Raw genomic sequence first — 24156 nt, 5'->3', positions numbered from 1 at the left:
ATGTATACTTCTTTTCTAATTTTTCTATATAGAATTTTTGTTAATGCTTTTTACTATTCATATAGGCAATAACAGATTGCAGAGGTTGATACATGTATTCATTAGTGCTTGAGTGCAATCAATAAACCAAAAGGCCAACCAGCTAACCTTCCAACATATATTCCACACACACACAGACAGACAAAAAGACAACAACAACAACCAAAAAAAAAACAAACAAACAAACCCAAAAAACTGTATGGTTATGCTTTCTAACCTCAATGAGTAAGTAGCCAGTGATTTCTGAGGCCATCTTGGTACTCAATTCCTGGCTCCCAAGAAGGCCCAGGGAACACTTGCACAGATGGAGGCAACGCACCACACCTTTCTCTGAGTCAGGTGGGGAACCCTGAAACACAGCATGGAGGAAGTTGGCCACATCGCTAGTCTTTCCTGATAGTACTGTCTGTCTGAAGTTAGACGTCAGCTGCAGAGTAGAACAGTACATAAAAGATATTACCATTGCATTAGTGAGTACTTTGTACAAATTGTAGCTACTTTTTGACTATCATGACTCTCATTTGCAATAAAAACTCTTCAATCTGTCAGTTTCATCCTTACTTTTAAAGTCGCTGGGAAATCGGTCGTTAAATATTTGCTCCTGATATCTAAAGTATATCTCATGGATCAGCAATTTACTCAGCTTATGCATATCTTTATCTTTGCACATAGGCACACAAAATGAGCAAGATCACCTGTGAATAGTCGGAAATAGACAAATCTTCTTATAATGTATATCATAACGTGAAATAGGTGGACAGAAAGAAGCAATAACGGCATGCCAAAACATGTTATGTGTTTCATATGAAATATCGGTACTTTTGTAATCAGAGACTTGGAGATAGTGGTGTAACCGATCATCCGATCCGATGCCGATCCGATACCGATCATGCATGATCGGCAATTTTTTACCGATCGCCGATCTTCGAAAAAAATCGGTGGATCGGTGACGCATTTAGCGCAAAAAAAAAAAAAAAAAAAAAAAAAAAAACGGACCGCGTGTCACAGCGCACCGCTCATGAACGTGACTCTCACAAATACGAACATATCACTAAATTACAACTTACGATGAAAAATTTTACTTTTTGATAGTACAAAATTATATTATAAGGTGTAAAATATTATCCTTCCGTTTATGACATAAATATTGATACTTTTCACGTAACCGATGTTTATACTTGCATCGGCTTTTATCATTTAGGGGAATTTGCTTTTCAAGGAGCATGCACGCAATTTTGAAGGAAAAAAAACGAAAAATCGTAGGAAGGAGAAGAAAATATTGGTGCAACTAACGGAGCGGCATCGCGCTGCGTTTTGCTCAATTTTGCGGCGCTGAAATGACGTCTTATGTCCGAAATTTTCTTTAACGCAGTACCTCTTTGACATGATTATTGAGTATTGATGATAATCATAATCAGGGCTGCACACTAACCCATTTTTTCTGCCGGTCCGACCTGTCTCTGTAGGACCAGTAAATACCCCGTTCTACCATTTTTTTTATTGGTCCGAACAGAAAATTTACTGGTCAACAACAACCTAAAAAAGTATTAAATGACTTGCAAATTTATTTTCATGTTTTTTGTCGACACTAGTACCCCCCCCCCAAAAAAAAATACATTTTACAGATTAATATTTTGAAAACTTGCATTGTTTACGGATCATTACATTGAGAAGGAACGAAAAGGATCATTTGCGAATTGAATTGTTGATACAAAAAGGAAGAAAAAATAAAGAAGGGATTGAAATGCGGTTTTTAACTTTTCTCCGAAAATTTCTTCGCGTATCTTGTATGCGTTCTTGAAAGTACACTGCAGGGTCGAATTTGTGATGATTTGTACTCCTATCTCTTCTTCGTGCGTAAAATCATTTTAAAAGAATTGAATGTTTGCTTGTGAATTAAAGTGTAAAATGATTATGAACAAACTCAGATTGTATCAAATGCGTTTGTGACTTTTTGTAAACATCGGCGCACGTGGAGTAACACGCGTTTATCATACTTAACTTGCTGCGCATTTCACACTCTTGTTGCTCAGCTGGACTGCGATGATTTCATGAATTATTTTAGCTGTAGTACTATTATCTGATGCACGTGCCAGAAGGGGTTCTTTATTTTTCTCCCGATATTCTCTTCGCGTTTGTGCATGCGCTCTTGAGAGGTATGTACGACAGGGTCGAATTCACGATCCTTTTTGCGCCTATTTCTACCTCAATATCAGCGGGATTGTGACGATTTCATGAACTACTTCGGATGTAATCTTTTGTGATGAACACACCAGAATGGTTGAAAGTGCGCCTTATATTTATCTCCCGATAATCTCTTCGCATTTCGTAAATGTGTCCTCTCGGATTAGAAGATTGACACGGCCGAATTCATGATTCTTTTTGCACCTCTTGTTTCCTCAAACTTCAACGGGATTAAAATGATTTCATGAATTATTTCGGCTGCAATCTTTAATAATGCACGCGCCAAAAGGGGTTGAAAATGTGTCTTTTATTTTTCTCCCTAATATCTTCGAATTTCGTAAATGCGTTCTTAAAAGATAATCAACACGGCCGAATTCACGATCCTTTTTGCGCCTATTTTTACCTCAAATTGTGACGATTTCATGAATTACTACGGCTGTAATCTTTTACGATGCACGCGCCAAAAGGGGTTGGAAATGTGTCCTTTATACTTTTTCCCGATAATCTCTCCGCATTTCGTAAATGCATCCTCTCGGATTAGAACTGAGATATTCACGGCCGAATTATTCTTTTTGTGCCTATATTGTCTCCTCAAACTTTAACGGGATTGCGGTGATTTCATGAATTACTTCGGCTCTGAACTTTTGTGATGCACGCACCATGCAGAATAGTTGAAAATGCGTTATTTTTCTCCCGAATATCTCTTCGCATTTCTGCATGCGTTTTTGAAAGATACACAGCATGCACGGCCGAATTAGAGATCCTTTTTGCGCCTACCGTTTCCTCAAATTTCAACGGGATTGCGATGATTTCATGGATTATTATTCGGCTGTAATCTTTATGATGCACGCGCTAAGAGGGGTTTTGAAAATGTGTCCTTTATTTTTTCCCGATATGAAGATTCTTCAAATTTCGTAAATGCGTTCTTAAGAGATATACAACACGACCGAATTCATGATTCTTTTTGCGCCTATTGTTTCCTCAAACTTCAACGGGATTGCGATGATTTCAAATTATTAATCGGCTGTAACAATTATGATGCAAGCGCCAAAAGGCACTGAAAATTTGCCTTTTATTTTTCTCCCGGTAATCTCTTTGAATTTCGTACATGCGTTCTTCAAAGGTAAACGACACGGTCGGCCGAATTCATGATCCTTTTTTTAATCTATTTTCTCCCTCAAAATCAGCGGGATTGCGTTGATTTCATGAATTATTTCTGCTCTAATCTTTTGTGATGCACGCACCAGAAGGGTTGAAAATGCGTTCTTCATTATTTTTCCTCCCGAAAATCTCTTCGGAATTGTTCATGCGTTTTTTGAAAAATACACAGCATGCTGGGCCGAATTCGAGATCCTTCTTGCGCCTATCGTTTCCTCAAATTTCAACGGGATTGCGATGATTTGATATTCGGCTGTAATCTTTATCATGCACGCGCCAGAAGGGGCTGAAAATATGTCCTTGATTTTTCTACCAATAATCTCTTCGCATTTTTATGCGTTCTTAAAAGGTATAGGCCCTACGACTCGGCCGAATATCACGATCTTTTTTGCGCCTATTTCTACCTCAAATATCAGCGGGATTGCGATGATTTGTGCATGCTTTTTTTTTTGATAACCAACAGGGCATGCAGGACCGAATTCAAGATCCTTTTTGCGCCAATTGTTTCCAAATTTCAACGAGACTGCGATAATCTTATGAATTATTCTTTTTCCCGATAATCTCGTCGCATTTTGTGCACTTTTGTTACGTGATAAATACCAACGATCATGCATAAAAAACTTCTTTCACAGCGACGTTGATAGTGCGATGCCGCTGCGTTAGTTACACATTCTCATCTTCCTTTTTTCTTTCCGTTCTTTTTCTTCTAATCCGTGTGATCTTTAAAGTTACGAAATAGGCGAACGAAATGATACAATGCGATGCAAACATACCTTTACAATTGTAAGTACGTGATAACTATATGTCACAGAAGAGAAGATAATTTCTGACATTGGAAATCATCGCCACGCAAAGTTAAGCTAAAGCCAACATTGAAAGTGCGAAGGCATTTATACGTTAGTTGCGGCAATATTGTCTTAATTCTTCCTCCGAGTTTTCTTCTTTTTTTTACTTATAAATCGCGTGCACGTCCTTGAAAAACAAAATCGCCGAAAAGATAAAATCCGATGCAAGCATACACATTAGTTACGTAATTTTGTCACAAATGGATAAAATAATTTCGTATACTTTTAGTAACATTTTTCGTCGACGTAAGTTGTAACGTTAAAACTGTACGATCCACTGGTACTATTTATGTTCGTATTTGCGAGATTCATGCACGGTAAAAGAGGAGTACCAAAACGAACATTTTTTTTTTTTGTAAATAATTTGCTTTAAAAAATGCTAAAAAAAAAAACATACCACGGAAGCGCGCCCGGGAACGGGGGGGGGGGGGGGGGGGGGGGGGGGGGGGGGGTTAGGGTCGTAAAAAACAAGCAAACAAACAAACAAAAGCCGCAAAACACGCGAAAATACGTTGCCGATCATTTTGCCGATTTCCGATCCGATACCGATTTATCGGAAAATTTGCCGATCCGATTTTCCGATCCGATCATAGCTTGAGCTTACACCACTACTTGGAGATATCAAATCATGTTACAATGGAACTTTTTATTGATACGTTTAAAATATTACATGTCATGAAATGTAATATGAAAAGGCTTAACAAGACAACCTTACCTCTTCTGGTTTCAGGCCATCAAGATATTTGTTTAAATTTGCAAGATTTCTTTCCTGCGATAACTGCAGTATATTTGCCATGGCTCCTTTTCATGAATCTGGAATTAAAGGAGATCAAAAAGTCAGTTATTCAATTTTTTAATTTTTTATTTTTTGCTGCACATTACAAAAAATTATAAATGAAATATGCATGAACATCTCATGTACGGAAATATGAGCGAAAGATTCCGTACAATTATCAAATATCAGAAACAATGTAAATCTAATTTTAAGTGACATTAGGAAGCCCTTTAGGCATAATACATGTATACAACAATGGGTGCACCTTGCAAAAGCAGCCTTTGTATAAAATGTACATGGTAATGATGTTGATGGAAGTAATATTTCTCAGCTGCATAAAATGTTACAAATTTCCACTAACGTACAGTCAAGTACAATCAATGTAGGGTCTACTTTAGTACTTGGCAAGAAAAATATTTGGCGAATTAGGGCTCGTCACAAAATTTTGGGAGTGGTGGTTGACCTCATGATGAAGAACCAGTCAACCACAGTGATGAAATGCAATTTTGGCATGTATCATCCTTTTCAGGAGAAAAGTTAGTGATTTCTTATTCTAGAAAATTACGAGTTACCGGTATATCGCTCCCCAAATTATTTTGCCACACCATTCTACACTACTAGTACCCTACCCTCGCCCTCATTATCTCACGCACAGATACCCATAACCGCAACAGCGACCCCAACACTCCATGATGCACGCTGTTCCTACCACTTGCCAAGTGTGCATCCATGCACAAGCTAGCCAGACCAGTATTGTAATGCGCAGTTCTGTACAGCGACAGGGTTATGTAGACCTATATACAGATATATATGTATATAAAGCCAAGGCCCCAGGGTAGGGTAGAAAGTGTATGTAGAGTGGTTTGGCAAAATCAGCAGGGCCAGGGGGAACAACACTACACAATGCTGCAGGTGTAATTAATTTATAGGCTCTCTGGAATCTACTTCATACTTTCTAACAATTTCTTATTTTTCTATCTAGAATAATCATGATATAATAAAATCTATTCAATTTTGATATGAATCAAGTTTTTAAAGTTCTGCACTGTATGCATGAGGGACTGCACATTTATTTTATAGCCCAGCAGCGCATCGTCGGTTGGTGCAGTAGGCCTACAAACAAGACATTTTCTAGACCCTAACGTTAGACAAGAAACGACAATATTTAACACCGACATATCAGATTATGACCTGTGTGTGTGTGGCTGTATACGCATAGACTACGTATATGTGGGACTGTTACAGTGGGCTTTTACTAGACTAGACATACGTACACAACTACAACGTTAGTTGTGTTGTTGATATACATTGTATTGCAATAATAATCAACCTCAGAACATCTTTGTAATACGTTTATGGAGAATCTTATATCGGCCCTTATACCTTATCCTCAAATACATTTAATAAACTTCCTGTTAATCGATCAGTAGATAAATGAGGTCATACCACCGGTAGAAAGCTTGGCCTTGCTTGGGATGGAGGGAGAGACGGGTATTTCTGCTGGAGTAGCACAGCACTAGCTGCACTCGACTCGCACTCGACTCACACATTCATTCATTTATGGCGCGCTAGTTCGCGCTGAGAGCTGTTTGGATTTCCGGTTGGTGCAGCGCAAAGAGATTTTACACAACCTTTATACACCTGGCGCAGCGCCACCTACCGGGAAAAATAAGGAAAGAAACAAAGAAAGAAAGCAGCCTTGTAACAACGCGTTGGGATTCAACTACGAGTTACTTAGGTTTTCCCATTCATTTTCAAACTTTTTTCATTCAATTTCACAAATTTTTATTTCAATTTCGTCGCAGGATGTCGGGAATAGGCAAATCTTACTTTCAAATTCGTCTTTCGTTGTTCATTTTCAAATAAAGTCCATTCAATTTAGTCATTTGGCATACATTTTCGTCATTTACAGTTCAAATTCGTCAGTCTCACTCGCAGCACACAAAACAGCAGGATCGATTTCGTCTTTTGTCAATCATTTTCGTTAAATTTTCATTCATATTCGTCTCATATCTCTATCCGGTGTGATTTTCCAGTCATTCATGTATTTATTTCTGTAACCGTTCACATTTTACATTCAGGAGTTAACATACACACAAGTGTCCCGCCCCCCCCCACACACACACACACACTCACAGAAGCACAGATACAGACAAACACACAAGCAATCCGAGTACACACTGATACAAACAGACGTCTCGCAAACGAAAACACTGACAAACAATTTCTAGGCAAACATGATTTGCCTAGAAAAATTTAAGTGTAGAATTGTAGCCTGTTAAATGTCAAAGAATGGATAACATAATTATATTTGCTGCTTTCCAGGGTACAAAATTTAAAGTTTGCTTCATGCATTATGATGCAAAAACCTGAAAATTACGAGTTAAAGTTCAAAATGTGACACTGACATACTGTCCCGGGTTATGACTTTTGACTGTCGTGTAATCAATTTTGGTTGGCAGTCATGTTTTTCGTGTGTATTGTTTAAGCAAATGGTTAGGGAATAATGTGTAACGATACAATTTACAAGAGAAAGTAAAAATTTGTCGACTTAAAGTTGGTTCACCATCAAAATAAAGAATCGACAACATCTGACTAATCTGAATGAAAAATTCATGAAATTGTGTGAACAAAAACGAATTTGATCTTCACATTCTGCGATCCGTCAGCGGGAGGGATGAATTTGAATGAAAATTGACGATTCTGAATACTATGTCTGCGAAAATGTTTGACGAAAAAAGAATTACAATGACAATTGACGAAATTGAAGTTAGGATTTGCGTTCCACGTTCTTCGCGGGACGAAATTGAATAATAAATCTTTGAAATTGAATGACAAAAGTGTGAAAATGGATGGGAAAACCTAGTGTGTATTTCCATCTCTTCGATAAGTGGGTTTTTCATTACGTCGGAGGGAAAGGGGGGGGGGTGGGACCTGTAAATTTTCCGATTATGCTGAACGCAGTTTTCCAGAATCCTATAACGAATTTCAAGTGGGGCTTACTTTCCATTACAGAATGAAATCATGAATAATCAGAGTAAAAGGTTGCGATTGATAAAATTGATAGATTAGGACCTAATTATTTTTCTCTCACAAAATACCGTGTATGCCTATGTTCTAAATGAATCTCCACTTTCCATCAAGTTCGGAGTCATTGCTTCAAAGCTGTTTTCTTGAATTCTGAACGTAAAAGGAACCGTTGTGATCGAGTTCATCAACATTTTCTCTTCCAGTGATAGACTCCTTTCCTTTCACTGATTATTCTTGGAGGACAAATCCAAACACATTGACTTTGTCTAAAAATATAGGTTTTCCCGATCAATTTCACTTCTGTCATCCCAATTTGTGAATATGCTCCCCGATGCTCTCAGCTTCCAACAGTGCAAATGCGCGAAAATATTTGGGCATTCAAATTCACGCCAAAGTCAAGTTGAGCTTGGTTGGGGTTAGCAAATAATTTTTTTTTTTCATTTTCAGGTTATCCGACTTCGCGCAACCGATTCATTGATAAAGTTTTTTGAAAAATGGATATTAGGGGGGGGGGGTGGGGTCTCGAGGGATAGAAGGGGCCAATATTGTTCATGAAACATATTACACACAACACACGTGCACATCCCGAAACACACACGTAATTAAAAAAAAAAAAAACTTGTTTTTTGGTGGCTTCTATCGTTAAGTTACATTCATGTTTATCTTTTAATGTTCGTCATTAGCTCTGTGTCTATAGTTACGTGGCCACATAACTTGATAACAATATTATCATGTCCCTGTACAGACACATAATTAGATGTTTGTTTGTTTCCTTTTTATTATTTCAAGATATTCTAAATTATAAGGCCCAGTCGGGTCGCTTCAGAACAACACATTTTAGGCTCTTCGATGACACCAGAAGCGTTTCTCGCGTTCCCGACGGAGGCGTCTAAACCTCTCCTATATCCTCGTAATGAGCTTGAAAAATACTGTAGATGCGCCTGTAATCGTTTTTTAATCAAATTTTTACACGAATGAGGCTATATTATTGAGAACGAGCAAGTCAACTGACAATCGATACTTGTCATTATGCATAAAGTTGGCTCTTTCCAAGAGAACTCTATCATTGCACATTGCCCTGCATGTCGGTCATAGTGCAATCATTTCAGGAAAATAGTATAAAGATGGTCTTTAAAATCTACATATTATTCCTTATCTATGAACAATGCACATCCCCTCGTCTTGACTCGATCATTATCTTTAAGTATTCTGAATTCCTTCATTAAAAAAATCACTAATATAAATACTGTATCTGTCAAGTGCTCTTGAGATGTCCCATCAGAAAACTATTTTGTCCTCGAAATCTTTCCGGTGTTTCATTGATTTTTTTTTTCTGCATTTTGAACTTATCCAAATAATCATTTACCTCCGCAGATAAAACGCATGGAGTCTTCATTCAAAATGAAGATAATTTTTTTCCTTTGACAGAGAGACGTTTAGGCCTACTTGTACTTTCATTTGAACGGAAGGTATATGAATTATTTCAGATGAGAATTCTTAATGTTGATGCTCTGTAGCAGGGATCTATGCTTTGAACGTTATTGCAGAATCAACATTTAAAAGGAAAATTGTAGCATGTATATTGTTAGCACTAACAAAAAAAAAAGTATCACAAGACCAGTAAAGTAAACGTATGTACCAGTGGCGGATCCAGAGGGGACACACCGGGGGCACGCCCCCTCTTTATTTTTTGTTAAAACAGAAGAAATAAAAAGAAAAGACGGGGGTGCCCACTTTAATTTTGTAAAGGCGCTCCCCTTTACGGAATTCCTGGATCCGCCCCTGTACCAACTTCTTTTGGCCGATACATCTTGCCTGCAACGTTCAATCGAAAACTTGACGCTTCTCGTGTAAATAAGCTAGCTTTCTTCAGCTATTCTAATAAGACGGTTAATTGAAAGAATTACGAACAGCAACACTTTAGTAACGACGACAAAAACAACAGAGGTAATTAGCACAACTGAACATCTGCCAAATTTGAACTTGATCAAGAACAGAGCGGGAAAGAAGGAGAATAGAAAATCCTCTGTTCTGCCACGTTGCCATTACGTAATGACGGGGAAGGTGGGACTGCACCGCACAATGCTCAAAGCGCTCTTTTTGTATTCACTATCGATTCATCGCCCAGAGTGAGGGGTGCGTAAGACTTTTGAGCCCCCCTTTCTTAGGAAGTCACTAGACGGTTGAAAGGAACAAAAGATTTCCATTTTTTCGCCCTCGCCCTGTGTCCATGAATGAATGAATCAGCATGACACACAGCCAGCCATCAGCTGTTGAGGATAACGTCTACGCTCGGAACATTATGAAGATCCACGCATATACTTCACCAATGTGGTGCGTACACTGTAGTAAGTATAGGTAATTGGCTTGGATGGTGAAAACAGTGCCTGAAAGAACTCGCTGGGGCTTTTCACACCTTACGGACAAAAACACTTGAGGGCGACACTCAGCAAGAATGGATTTGTCTACTTTCACACTTGTGCAGGCTTGTGCCTGTCACTAGTAACGTGGAATCGTGAAGTCGTGTTAATCCTGGCTGAAAACAACAACTTTTTGGGCGTCAGACAACGTCAGAGGACCAGTGCGCATTCAGTTATGACGTCATCAAAAGTGTTGCGCGCATAAACAATAAATACGCATGCCCAACTGTCACTGTACAACATTAGTTGTTTTGTTATCTTTTCTTCTGAATGGCACAAGATCACAACCTGCCGGCGGCCTGATGAAACACATCGGGACATACAGGCCTACATACTTTCATCCAGGATATAATTCAACCATACTACCAGCACAATAAACAAGCCGTGAAAATGCTGATATTTCAATAAACACCCGTCGCCTCAGTTTGCGTCAACGCCAGTAAAACAGTTTCAATTCGTAGCTTTTAAATTCAGTTCTTACAGTAGAGGAATGAAGACAGAAGGTATGCCCCAAGGAAGCAGGTCCAGCAGAAGTCGGGACAAAAAACGGTATAATATCATATCTCTAGTCATAGTGATATTGTTATTCTCCTTCATCGCATTTGCACAAGGAGTGCAATCCTCGGAATCGAGCGACGATAGTCGCCTTCGAATACGACGAACTGTTAGCGAGTTTCAAACGTTCGACAATGAGTCGGCAGTCGAATCCACTCGTAGCTACTACAGTCAGGGCTATGCTTGGAATGCTCTCGGGGAACTCGCGGCTGGATGGGCGAAGGACGGTGCGCTAAGGAGCGTCAAACCAAGTACCGTGATCGGTAGGTTCACTATTCATGACGCATCATGCTCATAATATAGCGGACATAGACTGATATCTTCTTATCGTTCTTGAAAAGATAAGTTACTGCTATCAGAAAAAGGATTTGATATAACACACAGATAAACCACTGAAGACACAATGGTAGGCCTATAAGTAATGCAGCACCTATCCTAGGATAGTAGGCGTAAATCTCCAAATATTATATGAGTTTGAAAAAAAAAATCACATTTATCGTGAAACAGTTAAAGACCTAATTTCAATATATAAAACTGCCTCATACTTTGTCGCTATACCAGAAGGCCATCATTTAGTGTTGAGAAGAGAAATCTCTTTGGTTTGAGTCAAATATCGTTTTGGAAGTCAAAAATATACCACTTAGACTGGGCTCGACACTAACGGTGGCCCGGTGGCCCGGGGCCACCAAAACCGGGCCACCGGCCACCAAAAATGAAAGTCGGGCCACCAAATTTCAAGAAAGGGCAAAATTGGTGGCCCGCCTCGGGCCACCAAATTTTTTTGAAAAGTATGTCAATGAATTCGTATCTTTTTTTTTCTCTCGGGCCAACAAAATTTGAAACTTGGGATTTTGATGGCCCCATCGGGCCACCAAACAAAATAGTTAGTGTCGAGCCATGCCTTAGATGACGATTATCATGAATGATCAAATAATGTTTCTCGGTCAGTTGCTGTAAAAGTAATATATTTGCATCCCTGTAAGCAAGTCCTGTGTCCTTCAGACTTGAAGATTATTACAGGCGTGATTCATGCTGTGCGTGCTGTGCTTGTGTGAATTTGCAGTTGTATGAAATATCTAAAGGTGCGAGTATAATCTATCAGCAGTCTACACTACATAGCTTGCTATCATCTTAACAGCAGACATAAATGACTTGATTTGAAGCGAACATGGTGACATGCATAATTTGAATACGTGCCTTACTTATATTCATATGTATGCGTATGCAGAGAAAGAGAGAGAGAGAGGGAGAGAGAGAGAGAGAAGGGGGACACAGAAAGAGTTGCTTGCAGAAAATGTTACCCACAAAACAAATAATTCAATAGCGTAGTAACACCATACACCATCCCTGTGATGGATATCACCATGGTAGTTACCGTTATACAATGTATAGGAACATGCCTCTGGAAGAAAGATGATTATGAACAAAAGATTGAAAATGCCATATATTGTTCAGAGCTCCAAGCATTTTGTCAAGGATGGAAATACATTGTACATACAGTTGTAAATGTAACTATGCCCAGCCCAACCGTACATCATGTACATAGCTGGTGTTTCGAAGTTTTTGCAGCTGATGGAAAAAAAAAATCTTATGGGGTAATCAAGCTTATGTTTCATAGAGATACTCATAACATTAATTTCCCGTTTCTTTTGTTTCACTGGTATATTTTATTATGCTTAATGTCTGTACGGTGTTTTTGTATCTATAGTGGTGTGATGATATTGATTAGCTGTTTTAATTTTTAGGTTTGTAATTGTTTTTGGTATTTAAAATTTAAGCATAAATAGAAATGAGTTTTAATTGCAGCGCAGTATAATCATAGTGCATCGACAAGCATTGCGCTATGATGTGATGTAAAGCGCTGTGAAACAACTTGTTTTGTTTGTAAGAGCGCTATATGCATAATGTAATCAATGTATTGTATGGTATAACATTTCATTGCTATCATACATTATTTGCAAAATAACATGACACGCATGGTTTTGACTTACCTTGATCGTTCGTAAGAAGCCAATTTAGATGCGTCCTGAGGACATCCACTTGCAGAATGTAATGTGATTGAATTCATATAGTGTACATCACTGTATAAGTATCAAAATATACCATGGTATTGTGCCAAACTGTTACTGACTACTTTCGCCTCCATTCAGATCTGGTAAAGGAACAACTCGTGTCGGGACATTGGAGCGCAGCACAAATAATCAAAAAGGTGATTAAGATTTGTAATAAGTGGAGGAAAAATCAGTGGAACATTATCTTTATGATATTCACTAAATTACAGTTTCGTGTATATATTTTTATCCCGTCTTCCCTTTCAGTTTATGTATACAATGTATGTGCTTGTTCGTTTGTTTTTGTCCTTATACGTTAGCAATTACAACTTCCTTTTACTACATTAGCAATTACCATTAGAATTGTTGAGGTATTGCAATGTCCAGCGATATTATATGTTTTTCCATTGTTTTTAATTTTGTTACAGATGAAATATATATTTTTTTTTATAATGAAGATTTTGTGTCATGGTCAGGGGGATATCAACTTTTTAATGTGAGACGCTTTTAACGCTGTGATCACAGTGGAATGTGATTGGTATAACCTTCCTCTCCGTGCTCTGTCCACTTGTTATCGAGTTCTTTTTTTTCTGAAAGGTTATTACAAATAATCTTCAAATAATAAAGATACCAATGGTCTCCCAAATACTGTTGGCAATTCCGACTATATGACTTTTTCTACATACTTGTAGAGAGTATGATTCATTTGTTGCTATATAGGTGTACATAAACATATTGCATTTTTCCAGTTATATAGGAAAGTGTCGTCAAGCTTATTTTCCGTTCTTATTTCCATTTAAAGGCGCTGCCCATCGTCATTGCATCGGCCATTCTAATACTAATGGCTGTTGTCCTACCTCTTGTCGGCATCGTCTTCTGCTGCTGTCGATTCGCGGGAAAATGTGGCGGGAAGCGTCCCGAGGAAGAGATGGCAAATCTCCGCTTCACTCACGCTGTGGTCCTCGGGACTGGACTCCTGATTGTTTGTGTATTGCTTTGGTGCGTTGGTGACTCGAATTGTTGTTTGTCGGGGCTATATACCAACATACAACTGGTTGCAGTGTCGATTACTCCATTCTTTCTGATTTTTCCATACATGAGGAACATTCAATTTTCATTGTGCATGATGCACTTAACTTGATAGAGAAGGGTCCTATATACCTCTTGTAATTTCTGGCAGTTCAACAAATGATTACAAAAGTTCCAAAAGTGGTATCAAATTTATGGACACTATATAAATTAACATTATTGAACTTCAATATTGCTTATTGTAAATCTTAAAAAAAAAAAAAATAGGCCGTATATTCCGCTATCGTTTTCACGAAAGGTTAATGTTCAGTTTTTATGTAACATGAAAAGGGGAAAAGGAAAAGGAAATGTTCCCAAAATGATTAGTCATTGTTTTGAAGTAGGTTTGGATACTAGGTTAGTGTTAAATCACAAGTAATAAATGCAAAAAGACGAGTTGACAAAAAGGTGCCGTGACCAGGATTCGAACCTGGGTTATTGCGGCCACAACGCAATGTCCTAACCTCTAGACGATCACGGCGTGCCACATGTCCTTGACACAGCGTACAAGTTATTTTGGCGTACAAATTAATTACGGTTATGTACGTCCACACACTAAATGTAACCATGACCAGGTTAAAACCTACAAAACTTCACAGATTAGGATATCTGTAATGGACAAAAACCACGATGAAGTTTGTCTTACCTGGGAAAGTATTCTCTGCGTACACATGTCAACATCTGGCAGCTTAAAACAAAAGCGAAATCGAGATAATAGCAGTTTTTCTGGACCATTTTTCTCGGACAGGCACTGCTTTTACTGGGGAATAGAGTGCTATTCTGATTGATACTTGATGCACAGCACGCCTGAGTGACCCTAATCTTTAAATCCTTTTTTTCTCCCTTTTCAGTCACACTGCACATCGTAACTCTTTTTTTTTCAGTCACTTTTGATTGGGTTGTATAAAGGACGGTCTAATTTTAGGAAGTTCAAAGCTGAGAGCTGAATGCTTAGAACTATAATATGTAGAAAAGTAGAAATTCATTTTGGTCTACGTTTTACGGGTTTTGAGCTGAGATATCACAAATGAATATTTATGAATAATGTATATTATAGAAGTCTGCATCTGCGTACTCGCATAATCAATGATTATTATATGGCAATCTGATATTACTGACCTTCATCACTATATTCATCCTTTTTGATCATCAGAGTTAAGATATAGGGTTTATCGCTACTTTTCCTGTCTTTCTTTCTTTTTTTCTTTTTAGTTGTGCTAGTTATTTAACTTCGCCGTCAACCTTGCGAGTATACGGAACTCTTCAGCACACCGAGACAGTCGCTCAAGGAATTTTTGAAGACATTGAAACATTCAAGGACGATTTTATAGAGGTATACACGTATATACGTATGACCACTTTGTTCTACCCTTGATTCTATAACTATGGTGAGATTGCTTTATCATAATTACATGTATGTGTAGTCCTTCCTCTTCATACTATTATTTTGATGGACAACTGGAAAGAGAGAGAGAGAGAGAGAGTAAAATAGTCTTTCCACTTCGTTAGTCTTTGTGAAACGTATAGAAAGGTCAATAATCATGATAATGAGTGTATTATATTTACTACAAGTATACTCTGTCTGAAGCTGTGAGCTTTCTTCTCGTTAAAATGTAAACTTGAAGGAATAACTGTCTTGGTCATTTTCTTTAGTGTCCGTCATGATGTGATGAGCGGTGATGATGAGTTCACCCATGTGAATTCAGTGATGAGAATTTATGGAATAAGTTTGAACCTAGCACAAACAAAATGAAATGACAGCGCGATCTATGTTCTGTTTATACATCCAGGGTTGATAAACATCTCTCATAAGACACATTATTCTGTTATTCACATCCACTGATAAGTATAGGTCTCACGCTGTAAATAACAACATGAAAAATATATGCTATGTGTTTGTAATTTCCATCTCTTTCTTAACACTTTTTTTAAAACCTTTGTATTCTGTACAAGAGCTCAGTATATATAGCATGATTATTGTGGATAATGTCTCTTAAATTTTTCCCAACTTTCCCGCAGGACTTAGAAAATATCGGACTCACTGAATTCGGCTCTGTTGCCGATACTATCAACAACAAGTTAGATGGTAAGTGACATTTTGTTTATCCATTCTGACTATTTAATGCATAAGTTTATTATATGCCTATATTTTATGTAGCCCTTTTAATGAGTCATTTCTTCACAGCCAATTACTCTAAAACAAGGCCTTTTCTATAATGGGCGACTTTTGTGCATGACTTGTGTGTGTGTGTGTGTGTGTGTATGTGTGTGTGTGTGTGTGTATGTGTGTGTTGGAGGGGTGGGGGTCGAGGGGGTACGGTTTACTCTGTCTCTAAAATATCGAGTGAAAATGTTCACTCTTGAAGGAGTGACAGGAAAGAGTGAGTTTAGAGTGAAATTGGAGTGGCCTTTTGAGTGAAAATCTTCCTATACTATAATACTCGAAGTTGTTGTTGTTGTCGCGGCCTTATGTATTTCCTGTTTTATTTCGGCGTTGCTGGTTTCTCTATCTCCTCCCGAGCCGTGGGCTCCGGGCAGCTGCGACCGTAGCCGTCGGCCGCAGGAGAGTATCCTACATCGAATGGCGTGGGTTTCGTCCCCTCTCCGCCTCCGTGTCGACGTCGAGGACGAAAAAGAAAAATTAATTAGCTACATGCATAATGCATTTTTGTGCGTGACGAAAGAGCCGAGCTTTTCAATATTCACGGAACCTGCGCTGGCCTCCTGCTTTCTCGATCTTCCATCTTTTAGCTTGCAGAGACACTGGGGGATACTAAAGATGATGATGCAGCGAAATCTCTGACATCTTCCGGCGGACGCGCACGCACACACACAATGTACCTCGCAGAACTCTATACACACTCTACACTGTGTGTATAGTTCTGTGATGTACCTTTGCCTCCGCCTGTTACGTGTACTGAATGTGTTGACGATGGTTACACGAATCTGTGTGTGCGTACCACAGAAGAGTTCTGTGGTGCGTACACGTGATATGGACTACAAGGGCATTTACGTACAGTTCGCCATTATTGGCGTCCCCAAATGAAAACAACGAACGTTGGTTATGTAATTGTATTTTGCACAACTGCAGAATACTATATGCAGCTCAGGTACGTCATTGAGTTTGCTCGCCGTTTGCTCTCAAGTCCGGTGTCATTGTACGCAGACTGTTTAGGACGCGGCTAAATATATTTGCCGATCGTACCCTTACATATCAGATTACACGCGCAGCTGTGTCCATTCGTTTACTGCAGAGCTGCTGTAATCATACATATTCATAAGATGAGCGGACGTAGAGGAAAACCTCGCTTTGCCGACCGCCTATTTTTAAAATTGCAAGTGGAAATAGAATGTGTGGTTCTATGGTCTATCAAACCAAGTTTTGGTGACAAAAAAAAGAGGGAGCAAATGAAGACGAATGCAGTGATGTATATATTCTTCTTTCGATCTTCCATAACATGGGAAAAATATTAAAGAAAAAAAATACGAGGTCGTGAGAATCTACTCCCACGGGTGCCTATTAAACCTGATGACTATGATCACCCCCTCCCCAAATAATAACAATGATAATAATAATAATAATAATAATAATAATAATAATAATAATAATAATGATTTAAGGATAATGATAATAATGATATAATAATAACAATAATAGGAGCAATAATTGTAGGCCTAATATTAATTATGATAATGTACAATCTGAAGCAGATGTAGTTCTATATTAATATGATATATCAAGCCAAGTTTTGGTGATTAAAAACAACAAGGAGGGAGCAAAATTATGAAGACGAAAATATCTTATTTTTCTCTCATAACGTGGGGAAAAGAAACATGAAAAAAAAAACACAAAACAAACCGAGGCCTTGAGACCAGCCGTGGATTCCCGCGGGTGCCCGCGTGGATGCAAGAGCAGGGGGTAATCAAAGTCATAGTGTTAATATCTTCCCGTTTCAACGGGAACAACCTGTGGGCAGAACTTTCGGGGAATCTCATTTGCGTTTTTGGTAATTTTTCCCTGAATGTTTTTGTTTTTTGCCCTGCGGAGGTGGAAATGTGTGTGTGCGTGAGGGGGGGGGGGGAGGGGTGAGGGGCAACAAGACAACTGTTGGACTTCAACGGGTGCAAATAACCCCTCGAAACTCAAGTTCTATAATAAAAGCAAGTAGTGGCGGGAATGATCCCTACCAATGGACCGGATCGCCTGGCATATACTACAAAAATGTATTATAAAATTTCTGGGAAGGGTGGTCATTTAGAAGACAGCACAATTAACGAAAGAATGAGAAGACTTTTCTTTTTATTTCTTCAATAAAAATGTGCAAAATCGTATTATGAGAAAAAAAATAAAACCCCTCAGACCCGTGGATTTCCACGGGTGCTGCTAGTTATTTGTACTAATTTCGGAGTGACCTCGGATTTCTCAAAGATTTTTTAGTGATCCCTATAATTATGGTCACTCTGAAATCAGTGAAAATGAACATTTTCACTCCAATTTCACTCCAAATTCACTCTAGGTGAAATTAACTATTTTCTTTCATTCACTCCCTTAAGAGTGAATATTTTCACTCATTTTTGTTTTTGTTTGTAATAATACATGAGAGCGGGTATTATACTTATTGGTCATGATCTCTTCCGTGTAGTAGCAATATAGACTGGTCAGAATGATGCTTGAAATATTCCAGTTGCCCTAATAACGACACAACTCTGTGTATATCTGAAATCACTCATATTTTGAATTTGGTTGAAATTGAATACAGCAACATAGTGTTGAGGATTGCAATTGCACAAAATTATATATTTTGAAATATGAAATATACATGTCATGATACCCTTAATTGACGTATCCATAAAAGCCCTAACTGTATGTTGAGATTTAATCCTCGTGCCTCGATCCGGAGAGAGCTGCTTTATGATATCCTATAAAAACGAAACGCTTATTTTAGTTGCTTGCTATAAAAATTGTTGTTCTTATGTGACATCCAGAATTTTATTCCAGAGGGATAACTAAATCATTACATATTAGAAAGAAAACCATATTAATTGATGATATAAAAGATGATTAGAAATGGGAAATAAAACGAAAAGTGCCGACGAACAAGAAACAACGATAGCAAAAGTTGACATACGACGCGTCGTGTACGCAAAAAAAAAAAAAAAAAAAGATTGTTTGATGTAATCCTCAGTTATAATAACCTTGCTTTCCTTTTCATCTTTCCTTTAGGTATTGGATCACAGGTTGCGAGCCCGTTGCTATTGGATACAGCACCATACATGGACCGATTGTCTTTAGCGGTCGACTTCTTGGACGTCGGTAAGAAACACTTGTGATAGGGTTTACATTGTACAAAATGTAGCACACATTGATTTAAGTGGCCTGGATATAATCATTTACTATTAGATCGCACTGATGATTTAATTTGTTGTTGTTTTTTTTTTCAAGGCTGTGTCATGTGCACCTACCCTGTCGAAACAAAAAAGATCAAGAACGAGAAAGAAATGAAATAACATTTAAGTTACAGTGATATTTGTTTGTCATTGTTTTTATGTATATAATTTCATACCATCGAATCATAATCATCCAATGCATTTCTTCGTAATCAACAACCTGACATCGACTGTGAAACATATATGAACATGTATATTACTGTATGTATAAAAGTAAAGATATAGACTGATGTGTTCTCATTACACCTATGAAAAGCGCTCTCGAACAAAATGAAGACGTACGTATAAGCGGTATTCTAAAATCATTGTTACAACTAAAGAAAAAACCTTTGGCAAAAAATGCCGTGACCAGGATTCGAACCTGGGTTATTGCGGCCACAACGCAATGTCCTAACCTCTAGACGATCACGGCGTGCCACCGTGCGGTGCACGCCCTTCGAGGGCTTTATAACATTATATAGCTAGAACCAGCTCTGTGCACTGAAGCATTCTAGAAACACATGGCGTGCATTCGTGTTGTCGAGTGCGGTGCGTGCACACACCATACACTCTCTTCACGCGGGCGTACAGGCAGTGACAAAGGACTCGCGCGCACACAGCGATTGAAACGAGCGAGCTCGCGCGCTGTGTGTACGAGTCACCGAACTAAAACATGTTTTAGTTCTTCTTCTTCTTCTTCTGAGGTTGAAATGAGAATGTCCGGTGTGTGATATAGCCTGTGTATCGACGTATTTTTGGTCATTTTGAACACAATTAGGCCTACATATTGTATCTTTTCTTACCATTTGCTTTTTCCACTCTGAGCGGATTTCGCGAATGACCGAAAATTAATCTTTAAAATTGCTGAAGGCACATCCGCAATTGGCTCGAAACTGTCAAAACATTAAAGAGATAATCCTTCATCGTCAAGTATTTATGACTTGATTATAAAATCCCTTTTTTAAGACTTAAGAAATAATCTCACCACGTAATTCTTGTGTACAGAACTGGCTTTAAGGCTTGATTATTGAATGAAATGTTGTCTGCTGATTACCTTCACCACTGTTTGTAACCCCCCCCCCCCCCCCACCCGACACACATGTGTACTAGTATTTAGCAATTTAAAGGGACATTTAAAAACATAAGTCTGGTTATATAGCCATATAAGTAGGCTACGGGCTCTGAAAAATGTTGAAAATAAATGGTCTGGTTGGAATGCAATAACATTTTCAAACTTTGTCATTCATATAATGGTCACGCCCACCGCACCTCAGTTCTGTGCTGAAGAGAAATCTACGTCACAGCTGTCTGTTCCTGTCCAGATTTGCTCATTATAATACTGTATAGTCAAGTTAACATTTTCAGCGATTATCGATCGTGCAGTTTTTGATAACTAATCATGATGCTTTTATTAAAACGATTTTCCATCCCACAGGACTCTGGATTTTCAGCAGCAATGGAAACCCGCTTGATGTAGTGTTGCAGAACATTGCAAAATTAATTTCATCAGGACAGGTGCTAGAAGCCAGTCTCAGTGTTGCTAAAGGGAATCTCACTTCTATACGAGATGATTGCCTGAGCGACCCAACGAAAAGTGCGTCTGGAGCGTGCGACAACATACCCGATCCTGCAGACATTGACTTCAATGCGGTAAGGAATAAGGACAGCGACTATTCACAGCGAGTAAACATTTAAAGGAAATAAAAAGAGTATGAACATAGACCGTTAGTGGTAAAGTTTAAGTGTATAATGAAGTCTTTTTAAAAGTTCATTGAAAGGGAAATGCGTTTCATACAGTGTGTTGAGAGATCAATGATTTTTCCGACTCGGAGGTGGGGGAGGGAGGGGGGTGGGGGAGTATGGTTTGGTCAGAGCGATGTGAGCAAAGGTTTCGTTTCATAGGCCCATCTGGCGGGGGGGGGGGGGGGGGGATGAGTTAGAACATTACAGTGATGTCTATCATCCACCATCCGATCATCTTGTTTGTTTTTGTTTTTTCGTCTGTGTTGTCCAACGACGTTTTTTACCTTTTCTTTGTCAAAACTGGAAACCGACCTTGATTACATGACATGTTGTATGTTTGTTTTATCTGACACGGCTTAGTTATATAAATGTAAATTCGGTGAATTTCTTTTTCAGATTCCTAATTTGATTTCACTTTGTTCCTACAGGACTTACTATGTCAGACACACATGCAGAGCTGCTTATATATCACAATTTTGCTCTATTCATTGAAGATTGCTTTCTACAGTTTTTTGTTTCGTTTATCACCCTGACGAAGACTGGCATACTATTCTCCGTACAGTCTGCAAAAAATGCGGTGTTAAAAGTGTAACACCAACCGGGTGTCAAACTGTGGGTGTTAAATTTGGTGTTAAATTGACACAATTTGACACCCTTCGGTGTTAATTTAACACCAATATTCTCTCATCCATTGGGTGTTAGATTCTCGGTGTTAAAATGACACCCAAGTGGTGTTATAGTTTTGTCATGAAAAGGGGGTTTTCACTAATAACACCGTATCGGTGTTAGTTGTCCACCAGAGAAAGTCACGTGTTCGCAGTCCGATGATCTCATTGGTTACACATGCCAATGCCTGAAATTTGTTGCTGTGGCGCGGAGTCGTCAACGTCTGTCATCGCGATAGTCAGGTTTTCGATGTCGTCTGGGGCTAAAAATGACATTGAATCTATGATGGTGACTTTGCTAAGTCTGTCAGCGGGGATAAGTATCTTTTAAGGTAATTATTTCCTGTACCAGTTATTTTCTATCATAAACGATGTGCATGATTTTCACGGATTTCATTGCATATTATAAACAACTTTGTCTTTGCACGCTCGTAATACTATAGTATACTATGTAGCGCAGCATACTAAGTACATGTAGCCTATAGTGTTTGCCATACATAATAGGCCATAACACCAACGCGCTGGAGCGGTGCATTGAGTCCGAATTTTGCTGAGGGTTCCTTTGTCCAATAATTGCATTTTAAAAATATCATCAAATTCTAAATATAAAAGGTTCCGTGGCATTTTGTATTGTTATTGATGTAGTTTTCTTACCTCTGAGGCTCTGGTGCGGATCTTTGTTAGCGCGCAAATCATTACCCGCTACTGACGTGCACGAAGACGAAGTTCGAACAATGTTTGTGTGTACATGTTCGTAGGTTTGTACATGTTCGTAGGTATAGTGGTAGGCCCCTAGGCCTACTATATTTTTTGTAGGGCCTACTGTAACTGTTCTAGGTCCAAACTGTTAGGTTTAAATTAGTACTAGGTACTAGTAGCAAATATCGCTCTAAAAAGAGCGTAAATACCCGATTAAAGGGGCTGGGTGGGGGGTTCTCCCGACCCGATTTTTGTTTATCACAACAGGTTACGTGATGTTTTCAGTAGCTACAGTGTACACGTAGGAACGTAGGGGCCTATATAGGACGCTAGTGTTTGCGCGTGGATCTTACGTTAGAATCTACTAACTAGTTTCTAATATGAGTACTACTATTTATGAGTTTGCTAACCGCTTACAAATTTACATTATATAAGAATATGCTCTTATAAAGTTGATGACGTCACATGCATGTAAAACCGGTATTTCCACCGAGTCCATGTTAAGACTCTAGACTCTAGATCTAATTGTAAGGTGCGAGTTCAAGGGTAGCGAGAAACAGAATCACAGCCCATATTAATAACTGGCAGTTGTTCTCTGTCTGAGAACTGATTCTAAATTTCACAAATGAGTCAAAATAGAATACATGTATCATCGCTTTTTTCATGATTCAGGTGAGGGAATATACGTCTACTTTGATGGTAGACCCCTAGTATTTGTTGAAATAATCTCTTGAAAAAAAAAGAATCCCTTCTGGAATATGCCTCTTCCCCATACTTATGTTATTGCCACACTTAATGATATTGGCAATAGTGCACTTGAGAATCTTGAAAATGACAGAATTGCAAAAAGACCTTTTATTATCTATCTAAAAAACCTTGAAAATGAGAGTAGATCAATTGCAAAATGGCATTTGATTTTTCCATTTCTCAAATATTATTTGCATAAATGTACATTGCATAAAGATGATGAATACATGGAAGCAGGATATTATTGCCCCCCCCCCCCAGTGGCTAATTAAAACGAACTTGAAATTATGAGCATATCTCAAGTAGGTATATATAATAGAATCACCGACTGAATTAATCTGAAGCCACCTGAACAAAACCCTTTGTTTTCTGCAGTTCTGATCAAATCTTTCATGCACACAAGATAAATCTGTTTCATGCACTTGTATACAGTAAATACACTAGTGCAGTTATGTGGATGTTCAGTACTTTGAATCCTAAGCCAGTGCATCACACCTTGCGCACCAGTTTGACAGTTTGCGGACTTGTAGCCACTTGATAATTACATGTATGTATGTTCATGGTCCTTACACTTGCAGGTTGAACAGTACTTCTCACTCCTTCTCCCAGGCAACGATGCCAAGCTTTTTTGAGCAGTGGCCAGTTTTTGGTGGAAGGTCTTGTCAAGCTAGCAAGAGGAAAGCCTTCACAGTCAAGCTGTTGAGATTGCTGGGAGAACACATGCGGAAAACTGATGTGGATTCATGAGAC

The 24156-nt window shown here is 38.6% G+C and overlaps 1 protein-coding gene and 2 non-coding genes across 3 annotated transcripts in view; all 3 read right to left on the bottom strand.

Moving 5' to 3' along the window:
- Positions 1-5022, bottom strand: part of LOC139725254 (Fanconi anemia group I protein-like) — a 44800-nt gene extending 39778 nt beyond the window's left edge. The window contains exons 1-2 of the mRNA XM_071636346.1: positions 4942-5022; positions 257-466 (exon numbers count right to left, since the gene is read on the bottom strand). Of these exons, the coding sequence (XP_071492447.1) occupies positions 257-466; positions 4942-5022 (291 nt within the window). The remainder of the gene's footprint in view (positions 1-256; positions 467-4941) is intronic.
- Positions 5023-14534: 9512 nt separating this feature from the next.
- On the bottom strand, positions 14535-14606 carry Trnah-gug (transfer RNA histidin (anticodon GUG)). Its single transcript has one exon. It is a non-coding gene; the product is annotated as a tRNA-His (tRNA).
- Positions 14607-19913: 5307 nt separating this feature from the next.
- Trnah-gug (transfer RNA histidin (anticodon GUG)) lies at positions 19914-19985 on the bottom strand. Its single transcript has one exon. It is a non-coding gene; the product is annotated as a tRNA-His (tRNA).
- Positions 19986-24156: the final 4171 nt, after the last annotated feature.

Source organism: Diadema antillarum, unplaced genomic scaffold, assembly GCF_040938485.1.
Source record: "Diadema antillarum isolate AM-2024a unplaced genomic scaffold, OU_Dant_1.0 seq00000029_RagTag, whole genome shotgun sequence".
Lineage (NCBI taxonomy): Eukaryota > Metazoa > Echinodermata > Echinoidea > Diadematoida > Diadematidae > Diadema > Diadema antillarum.
The sequence above is the reverse complement of the archived record's forward strand: the minus strand, read 5'-3'. Positions and strand labels throughout refer to the sequence as shown.